The sequence below is a fragment of the Leuciscus leuciscus genome (genome assembly GCF_965113295.1).
Source record: "Leuciscus leuciscus genome assembly, chromosome: 13".
In the NCBI taxonomy this organism is placed as follows: Eukaryota; Metazoa; Chordata; class Actinopteri; order Cypriniformes; family Leuciscidae; genus Leuciscus; species Leuciscus leuciscus.
In genome coordinates this window covers 15,374,441-15,385,317 of record NC_138737.1, presented here as the reverse complement: position 1 = coordinate 15,385,317, position 10,877 = coordinate 15,374,441, and the positions used below count along the sequence as shown (strand labels likewise).

At 37.6% G+C, this 10,877-nt stretch overlaps 1 protein-coding gene across 2 annotated transcripts; it reads right to left on the bottom strand.

The window, feature by feature from the left end:
• Window positions 1–34: 34 nt before the first annotated feature.
• Window positions 35–10,865, bottom strand: ifrd2 (interferon-related developmental regulator 2). 2 transcript variants are annotated; one of them, XM_082188631.1, is made up of 13 exons: window positions 10,458–10,865; window positions 9,045–9,104; window positions 7,161–7,274; window positions 6,988–7,069; window positions 6,763–6,887; window positions 5,800–5,957; window positions 5,648–5,701; window positions 5,377–5,555; window positions 2,777–2,885; window positions 2,567–2,701; window positions 2,260–2,388; window positions 1,149–1,241; window positions 35–957 (listed from the first exon to the last, which is right to left on the bottom strand). In XM_082188631.1, the coding sequence occupies exons 1-13, from the start codon at window positions 10,504–10,506 to the stop codon at window positions 877–879; spliced, it is 1,368 nt and encodes a 455-aa protein (XP_082044757.1). In that variant the 5' UTR covers window positions 10,507–10,865; the 3' UTR covers window positions 35–876. The 2 variants fall into 2 exon arrangements, with proteins under 2 accessions (XP_082044757.1, XP_082044758.1); XM_082188632.1 differs by lacking the exon at window positions 9,045–9,104.
• Between the last annotated feature and the right edge of the window lie 12 nt (window positions 10,866–10,877).

Below are 10,877 nucleotides of genomic sequence, written 5' to 3'. Positions count from 1 at the left end.
TAATCGGAGACCCAGGAAATTAAGTGAGATGCAATTTTAATGTATTTCGGTTTAATGAAAGCCATAATGTCTTACTACAACAAATACATTTGTCTGTCAAAAATACTTCCCACTCTGTGAAGGATAATTACATAATTTATTTATCTTCAAAAGTCTGGCTGTTGCATACAGTACTTTAACTTTTTTTTTTTTTTAAAGTCATGACAAGGTAGCTTGATATTTAGAAATAAATTCAAACAACTGTTGGAAGCATGATCTATATAGGCAAAAATAAGCTTGGGGATAAGAATATTAATTTACTGTCACACTTGGAGCCATAAAAATCACACTTTTTCAGCAGATGAGTATGATGTAAAACAGATGATTTAGTGGCAGTGAGAAAGGTTTAACAAAACGGTCTACACTAACTCAGGAAACCTGCAGTCCAAGATGTATTTTCAATTGTTTGCATCATGAGATCATAGGTGCATCAGCTTAGTCCGTTTATAAAATGCATGCAGAAAAACTACAAAGAATTAATTTTTCTTGGCCTCTTTCTTTGTTGTAGAACTGTAAAAAGTTTGTGAAAAGTGTTTATGATAAAAATATTTTTTTCCCAAAAACTCTTGAGGTGGTAAAACAGGTTAACAGAAAAGCTTAATACAGCCTTACAAAAGGTTGTTACAAAGATACAATAGTTCATGTTTTGTTTAATAACTGTGATGTTAAATAAAAACAACACTGCATACACACACCCGGCCTTTCACACTCGCACACAGGCAGTCAGTCGCACGCACATTTTGTCAAGTGTCTGGCTTGGCAGTATGTCAAACTATAATTCAAGTGAGCCGAGGGGATTTTAAGGATGTAGTGTTTCTCTCTCTGTCGCCTTCATCCTCACATCACATCGGCACGTTTGTCCCTCACTTTGTTCCTCAATTTAGTCCGAGCTTTGAACGCAGCAGAGTTAAACAGATGCTGTGAAGAGACAAGCCAAAGGTTACATGAATATGCATCAACAACTTAAATTTTAAATAAAGGGTGCTGCTTTTATTTGCATGAATTGTCTTGACAGACAGTTCCCAAAATTAACTGAATCTGACTGCAAATGTCAAGTGTCACAGTATGTATGATTTATTACATTAATAAATGAAAAAACGAGAGATTACCCTCTCTGTGCGGGAGATCCTGCTGGCTTTAACAGATGCATCCAGGATGAGAGGAGGTCCAAGTCCAAAAATATCCCTCAGCAAAGGATTAAACTATACAAACAGATACAAAAGTTCTTTATAATAAACACATTATATCAGTGGTCCTCTACCACAGGCCCTGGGGCACACTACGGAAGCTTAGCAAACTTCAAAGGGGGCCTCAAGATGACTTAAAATAACAAGCATTAAAATAAGATATATATACACATACATACACAATGTACATATCTCAGTGTTGGGCAAGTTACTCTAAAAAACGAAATAATTAATAATGAATTAGATTACTTAGACTACTGTACTAATTACTCCCTCTAAAAAGTATTGCATTACTCAATACTAATTACTTTCTAAATCCCTTAACCTCGACCAGGTGACCCATACAAGAATTTATTGTTTCAAATAAAACATTTAAAATGTAATTAATTATTCTTGAAATGACCAAAGAATTTTAGGGGATCATATTACATCAAAATAAATTTTAACACGTAATTAATTACTTAGTAATGTAAATTACACCCAACACTGTGTGTGTGTGTGTATATATATATATATATATATATATATATATATATATGGAAATGAAAGGTAAATTAATAAAATCTTAAAAAGTCATATGTATTTTATAAAGAATTTACATTTTGTAAGTTAAGCCGAGCTCTAAAATGTAAAATATGCAAAAAAATCCTTGTCCAGTGAAACACAAACTGGAAAAGACATGTAAAATCAATGGTTTAAAAGAAAAAGCTTTTCTTAAACTTGCCAATTTTAATATTTTTAATTATGTACCAGAGGAAAACTATTAACCTATATGCAGGGGCCTTCAAATATTATTCTAGACATTGGGGAGGCATTGGAGTCAAAACTGTTAAGAACTGCTGCAAGAGAGCACTATAAAACAATGATTTTCTCATTTGTTTTTTGTGTGTATAGATTAAAAGATCAAACTTGGATTTTAAGAAACCATTTAAGATCATTTAAATAAATATGAATTGGTATAAAATCTAGATTTTTCTCCAGTACTACATAGTGTTATGTATGCCAACAGTGAGTTGCAATTGGTCCTCCTCACTTGTAGGTGGTGTCTGACTCCAGACTCGAGCACCTCCTTAAAGGCATCATAAATCCTGCGGCGCATCCAGCCATCAATGTAGATGACCTCAATCCCAAACTGGATCTTCTCCTCTGTGAAATCCTCATTCTGAAAATGGAAGGGAATGATTGGTCTGGTGTATGTACATTTTTAAACCATAATCATCTATGACAGTCCTGGATCAACCTGGATAATTAGCACAGTATGCAATGTAGCTATAAAATATCTGAATCTAATTAACGTTATTTAAAAATAAAAAAACCATCAGTTGCAGTTCTCCTTTCACCTCAATGTAGTGCAGCACCTCTCTGAAGATTGAGCGCTGTTTCCTGCGGTCGTTTTTAGCACGATGTTTGTTTCCATCAGTCGCTAAACTCTTTAGACTCTCACACAATGCATCACAGTCCTCATACTCGAACTCCTGAGGCACAACACACATTATGTACGCTGCCATCATCCTGACACTCAAACCTATTTAACACTACACAATACACACCTGATCGATGTCACGGCCCAGTTCATACAGCAGAGCGATGGTTTCTCCCACAGCAATCCTGAAGTTCACCTCACTGCTTTCTAAACACGCATGCAGACGTGGCAAGTGGCTGAAATACAGACAAAGAGAAAGATTATATTACAGACAAATTGGACTATCAGTACTCTTATCTGGGTGAATAAAAAGCCATGTGACAACACCCAGATTAAGCATTACATAAAAAACATTGGATACGTAAGCCCGTCTAGATCGGCCCGATGTCGGCATCCAATAGAACGGGTGAAGGTCTCTGCGCGTTACTGTCTTTCCGCGTGGCAAAGTAATTTAACATAAGACTCCACTTAATCTACTTGAGAAAATAATTTCAGAGTAATTCAGAATAAAATCAAATGTAACAATTTATTATGTCAGGTAAATGTATCATGCCAATTTCATAATCAGTTCAAAGATAAATACAAAACATCAAATGCTCTGGAATAAAGAGAGAAGATGCAAACCTGACATTATAAAATACATGATGCGGAGTGCCTGCATACACTCCGCATCGCGGGCAAATTTGAGTTACAAATCGCCCTGAGCCTCTTGTTGCATTTCTTTATAACATTTGCTAACAATGGGAATTTGCATTGAGAGTTTACACCTTTTGGGAGCAGAATGCCATTTGCCTGGAAGACACACCCTACTCTGTGTGCAAGTTATCTCTAAACTCTAAAGAACATATTACCTTTTGGTTTACTTCATTGGGAATGAGACATTTGTACCATTCACACTGAGACATTTCAAATGATACCAAACATGTATAATACTGTATGATAATTTTTCACATTAAACCATACAGATTTTTGGGTGAATTTTGCTGATCTCAGCATGAAAGAGAAGGAGTGGGGGAAGAGGCAAAGAGGTGAGACTTGCATCTCAAATGGTGATGCTAACTTCACAAGAGAGAGATGTTAATTTCCTTTGTTTTCTCAGAGAGTTGCCCTTTCTTCCAGTTCTTCCAGTCTTCCAGATACATTATTATAACGCGTTTAATATTACTTCAGCTTAGATTTTAGACCTGCTTTGGATTGTGGCTTTGTAACAACAAAACACTATCCCGTCTCACAATTACTATTATCCTTTCAGCCAGAGCAACAGAGGGAGTGTAGAGTAACACATACTGTTTGTCGCTCTTACGATCAAAAGCGCAGAGATAGATTTATGTTCACAAACATAGTATCCTCTGTTCTCTGCTTATAACTTGTGGTGAAAAGATGACAAACCTAGATGCACTACGTGTTCTGTTTCACACTGGCCGCTCAAGCAAAGCTGAAGCAACATTGTGCTTTCAAACTGGCAGCGTTTGTCACATTACGATCGAGAATCCAACTTGGGGTTTAAACTGATGTGGTAAAACTGACGACATTAACCGTCTTTATAATTGCTTTGGAAGCTGTAGCTTGCGTTATGGTAAGGGGCGTAACATTTCCGACACACGTTCGAGGTGTTCGGCCAATCACAATGCACTGGGTCAGCTGGCCAATCAGAGCACACTACGCTTTTCGGAAGGAGGGGCTTTGTAGAAATCGATCCGTTAAGAAAGAGGTAGGCTTACTCTCACGTGACGTTGCAGTTATTCACAATCACAAAAGTTTTTTTATTTACATTGCCTTGCTGGTTACATTTTTTTTATTCACGCACTGTTCTGACATGTCGTTTCTTTGAGCGTGTACATCCGAATCGCGCACACACTAAAATCCTGTCAAACTAAGTGAGTACTAAACTAAGTTATCTTTCGCATCTTACTGCGCTTAAACTGTCAAATACACACAAGGTTTACATAACAGCCGTTATGACTTTAGTGAACAAATAGTTGGGATGCATGTCCATATATTAAGAGTATCTTAAATATGAAGTGTGTATCTTAAAGTGACAGTAGCCTAAAGGATACAATATACTTCAAGCGAAATCGAAGAACGAACTACTGTAACGTCATTTTGAACAAAATCAGGCCAAAACAAACTTTCTGGAAAAGTTCGCAACAGCTGGTAAACACCTTTATACTATCATTGGTCTGTGGCGATTACATAATAGGTAGGTGTGCACAGAGGCTTGTTTATTTCTCCTGTTCAGTCAGTTGAGGTTAGACGTCGGCGAGTGAAAATGTTATATAAAGTGTTATATAAATAAATGTGACATGACTTTACTTAGTGTGTCGAATTGCAGAGCTCGTGCAAACATTTCCAAGTTGCTATGATCTCAATTTTGTGGTGTGTTTATTTTGTTATTAATATATTTTGTTATATATTTAGTAATTTTGTTGTTAATTTCATTTGTATATTGTATTGTATTTATAATGTGCATCTTTGTTCTTGTTTTTAATAAAGATAAAATAATGAATTTTCATCTTCGCCCACCCCTACTTTGGCCTAAATGGCTTTATATTTTGTTACCTTGTAAGACTACATTTTTAAAACAGGGAAATTAGTCGGATGTTCTGCTCAGTCACTTGCAAAATAATAAAAACCAAAATGAAAAAAATCGTGATATGATATTTTTGCCCCCGTTATTAAGTTTGTAGAGTTTGTACACAGATGTGTTTTCTTGCATGTCAAACTCACTGGTTGAGAATGGTGTCGATGCGTGACGCAGGGCAGAGGGTGCAGAGCAGAGCCCAAGCCTGTAGGGCGGCGCTGTGTAGTGCAGGGGTCCCAGCTTTGACAGGGGGCAGAGTGCCATCACCCAGGGGATATGCAGCCACAAACACACTCTCCAAATGTCCAAGAGATTTTATCAGGTCCTGAAAAACACAGGAGGAAAAAGACAGATGATACTTCTACAAAGATGCAGATCTATAAATATTAATATGCGTTTTACAAGATCTGACCGTACCTCTGGATCGTCTGAGGCAGACACATAGCAGCAAATACCTAGAGCTCTAGCGCACTGACAAAAGATAGATATATAGTTAAACAATCACATTTTAAAAGTTAATGTAATAGATCTAATAAGAGTTTATGGACATATTTTGAGGCATCACTCACACTCTGTCGCGCTGAAAGGCTGGCACAGCTGTCAATCAGGATGGAGCTCAGGATGGGGCGGAGCATCTTGAAGCCCTCCTCACCTTCGACTCCACCTCCGAGCTGCCCACACAAGAGTGCGCCCACTGTTGCAGCAGCCGCCTGCTCCTCTCCTCCACCTAGAGGGAATGACACTTTACTCAGTAAGTCAACCCAAGTGGGAGAAACAACAGATACATGTCCATGTGCAGCTTGGGATTTCACCCCACATAAATGATCACACACTGCAAGCATCAGTACAACAAAAGCTTCTACAGCAGAGATGTTTAAACCAGGGACTGCGGACCAAAGTTGGCCAGTGATGGCCTTTGATTTGGCCCGCTAAATATAATTTTTTTTGTTTTTGTTTTGACCTTTATTATTGCATTGAAATATAAGTGAATTTTATATAATAAAAATAAACATAATAATAATAAAAAATGTATATAAAAATGTAATATGGTATACCATTTTGGCACACTGTCCTCAATCGATTTAGATTTTTGGCCCTTTGTATATATTAAAATTACAGTGGTTATAACTTTCTGATATCTTTAGAGTGTAAGAGCAAGCAGAATGGTTTATCTTTCTTGTTTTATGAGATCAAAACGCATGTTTTGTTGTTTTTTGCCTCTCTTTATTATTTTTAATTATATTTTTAATTATATAAATAGTTCATCTTTTGTGAATAAGTACAAGCAACACTGTCAACAGGAAAAATATATAAAAATAATGTAAAATAAAATAATGTTTTTTATCCTTACAGTGCTTGTGCTTAAATTCTTACTAATTCACAAAAGATAAACAAGTATTTATGTAAAACAATAAATAAAATGAATAATTAGAAACAATGAAACATGAGTTTTGATCTAATGAAACATACATTAACAAACATATATAAAACAAACCAAAAAAAAGACAAAGAAAATCAGTCCTAATTCCAACCTTTCCTCAAGCTCCTCTCCAGACAGTCACTAATGGTGAAACGTCTCTCTAAAAGGAATTCGTACAGGACTCTGGAGGAAAACGCCAAGCGCAGACTTTCTAATCCAGCCAGACGGGTCTTAGCACTGAGAAACATATAAAACAACAGAGTGAAACAGCTGCAGAGCTTATATGCTTTTCAATAACTGTGTGATTGCAGACTGTTGTATTTTAGCGTATTGATACCTTTTGTCCATCAGATTGTCGATGCATTGCTTCAGTTTGTCTTCTGTTTCTTCCTGAGCAGTTTGTTCATCTACCGCCTCACCTGCACAGAGAGTCAGTGTGTGGATGTGCTAGGGACAATACATATTTGCGATAAAGTTTGTGCATTTATGCAGCTGTAATTGTGCATGTACCTGTGCCCTCTTCTACAACAGATGCGCTCTCACTGGCGCTGCTGCAGTGACTGAGAACATCAGACGCCAAATCATCATCACTCACACCAGACTCGCCTCTCACCCCATTCCTTCCTGAAACAGAGAGAGACAAGAATAAGAGATACACATTGAAAATGAATAGTGGTTTAAATAAATAAAAGAGGGAACACAGAAGGGAATGATCATAGGTTAGGGGAATAGGCCTAGATGGGTCAGTCAGAGTGATCATGCATGTTTCAAGTTTCAACTGTCCACAAAGTTCGTGTACCTAAACCAACCCTATGTACAATGATTCACTTCAGTGCTCAGATAAAACAAACACGCATGTAGGATTGCAAAACCAACCCGTGCACTTTTGTTTTAACAATCTAGTGTACCACTGACTTTAAACTGAACTTTTGACAAAGTGTGAAAAGTCTGACTATATAGGAATCCAATAGGAAAAACCCACCTTTTTCACTCACATATACACTCCTCAGCAACCCTAAGCCACATCCAAGAAACAGAGCTCCCTCTGACTGAGGCCAAAGTTCAATGTGGCGTCTCTCAAACACACATATAAGTCACACACAATGGCCTAACTATTTTTCCCTGAGATACCAGCAGCAGACCTTTAGTACATAACATTAAAGTGTCAATGTCATGATTAAAAATGACCTAAAATGGAGTGAAGAAAACCATGCATCAATAATCCAGTCCTCGGAGACTCCATCCTCTTTAAATCAATCATCTCTTCACTGATCCACTCTCTGAAAGGTAGGTCCATATACTTCATACTCTTGAAAAGATTAAACATTGAAACTATTATTTATCTGCCTTTTATACTACTTTACTAGATATTGTCTAAAATGATATAGTTAGATTGATTTAATCCTGATTTATCTTGACAAGTCTGATTTCATTGGGAGGATTTTAGTGAAGATATTCCTCATTTGTAAGCTGGTCTGCTTAATGTACATAATACTGTTCAAAAGTTTGGGGTCGGTAAGATTTTCCTAATGTTTTTTTTTTAATGAAGACTCTCTTATGCTCGCAGTCTGGCCACAGTAAAATAAATCTCTCATCAGTATCAATGTGACAGCAGAATAGACTTTGAAATGGTAGTGCATACTAACTGCTGTACTAATACATGCATCAGCATAACAAGACATCAGATCAGCAGGAATGAGATGGGAAGCAGCAGTGCATTCAGGATGGATGGATGCCATGTGGAGGAGCAGTCCAGAATGGTTGGGGATCGGTGGAAAACATATCTGAGACAATCCGCAACAGTCTCAGACTTTGCAAAATCAAAATGTGGATAGAAACAGTTAGTCCAAATATTTTGACTTGAGTTCCAGAACTTTCCAGAAGCTTCATCACGTAGTGGAGCTGTGGAGCCCAGGGGGGTCCTCTGGTACTTAAATTCTACCACTGAAAAAGTACAAATGACTACTTTTGGTAATCATCCCAGTTTCTTTATGATTGGAAGAACAGTCAAATCTCATGAAAGATTAGCTTATTACAGAAGAAGCTAATTGGTGAGAAAATAGCCTCTGAAACGGATAAATGATTTCCAGTAAAATAGGAGATAAAAGGAACACATTTCTGGCTTGGTACCAATAAAAAAGTAGTTGACCTTTACTGATGTGGCTGTACAACAGACCAAAAAAATGTTGAGAAACACTGATCTATAGGTATGCTTTCACAAGGAAGCAGAAGTGATATATGCTTGTGGGGAATGTTGGTTCTCAAGTCATGAAAGACATTAGAGAAATGAGAGACGATGTAAACAAATACAAATGAATGGACATTGACATGCTGCTCATTAAACATTAATGGGGTGAGAGGCATGTGGTCACAATCAAGATCAGGTCACGCTACCTGGACGTGACAGGACAGTTTTTGACAACTGCAGCTGAAGCACTTCCTGTCGAAGTGAGCCTGCTCACAGTGAACAGGAGGAAGAGACAGATTAAAATACTCACAGATCTTATCTGAGATCAGTTTGACATTTCAACTTTAACTGGTAGGACAAAGCTAGCCAACACAGAAAAGTAACTATTGCAGTAACCTCAAATTTACAGCCATGCTGAAAAACACCTCTAATGGTGTGCTGGGCTCCCAATCTGGTCATGGTTTTGGTTCATTTTTCAGATGATTAGGATGGGAATTCACTTTGTCCACCAGCTATCTACAAACAACAATCTTAAAGCAGCTGTAAAAACCGCCTGAAACCAGCGAAGACCAGCAAACCATCGTAGATTTGTTTGTTTAACCTGTTTTGATTTCAGCCAGGACAAGCACACAGAAATTTAATCAAGTGATTTGACAACATTCAAACAAAACCCCTCAGCATTCGCCGCAGAGAATTCTGTCACGAGAAAGACCCGTTTTTGTCATGCCTGCATTTACCGGCTGACGAGATAAATGCAGGCGGTACACACGCACGAGTCGTGCTGACGCTGCACGTGACGCTGCTCTGCGCGTGAACTTAACAGAAAACTGTCGTTCGAGACGAACGGTTCAATGTTTAATCAGAAATGTCTGTAATACACCTCGCGTGAGTGGTCCTGGAAGGCCGGGTTTTCGTGGCTCCGTAACACTTGGGCTAAATATACACGAGCCGGCATGAGCGTCACCTGTCATGCTGCAGACTGAATAACCCTGACAGTCAATCACTCTGCTTCTATCCTTACTACTGAGATAAAGGGCAAACACAGTTTCCCAAACAGTCATAGTTAAACATTTAGATTATTATTTAATAATTGTATTTAGTTTATTTATAATTCACGTTTTTAGAAGGCTGGTTCTTGAAATGAAGCTCAGCTGTAAATGGTGCTGAAATGGTTACAGCCACATCAGCAAGACTAAATCAAAGCTATGTGGGGAACGTAATGCCTGAAAACAATTGTAAATGAATATGCATCATTATTTCAATATTTTGGCTTAAAATCGTAAAGGAAAGAGAGAAGAGAGTTTCCAGCTGGTCAATGTCACCAAACCAAGCATGGCTTGTACATATTACCCTATTTTAAAATGTTACATTATTTTCTTGTTTTAACATAAATTACAATTTCGTGAGGTTTATTCTTAAAAAAAAAAAAAAACAATGGAGTAGGAACAATAATTGAAGAGAGATTGAAAACGACTCTTTACACAGTTTATGCAAGTATAATGATCTTGTTTTAAAGATATTATAAAAATTATATAAATATTATATTGCTTAGTGATATTTTGCCGTGTAATTGTGTTTATACTGCCTATGACAGCAGAAGGTGTTACAGATAAACTCACCCTTACTCGAACTGTTCCCACCGCGTTTCCCCTTTTTGCTTCGTGGCATGCTGACAGCCGCTCCAAACACCAAATGACACAGATTATAGAGAACAACACACAATACACAGTAATCTGTATATAAACAATCCCAGCCGAGAAATCCTGTCCAGAGTATCAAAATACTGTGATCTGTGCAGTTTGGCCCCACGTTTCAGGCACCTCAATGTAAGGTGCGCCTCGCACCGAAATCAAAATAATACTAATAATTCTATCTTAGTTTTAGTATATATTATCTATGATTGTCCCCGGGTAACCGATATCTAATACCAGGTTGTGATGGTAAATGTTTTTGGAAATGTTTGGGACGGAGTATCGTGCACGTTGCTGCTTCAGATTCCACCATCTTCCCTACGGTAACGCTCGCACACCCGGCACGCT

Bases quoted from the DNA above. Each gene is read 5' to 3' on its own strand.
- ifrd2 (XM_082188631.1), bottom strand. From the start codon at position 10,506: ATGCCACGAAGCAAAAAGGGGAAACGCGGTGGGAACAGTTCGAGTAAG. The intron at 9,105-10,457 runs GTGAGTTTATCT...CACTGTGAGCAG, and splicing joins TGGGAACAGTTCGAGTAAGG to GCTCACTTCGACAGGAAGTG. The intron at 5,958-6,762 runs GTTGGAATTAGG...CATTCCCTCTAG, and splicing joins GGAGAGGAGCTTGAGGAAAG to GTGGAGGAGAGGAGCAGGCG.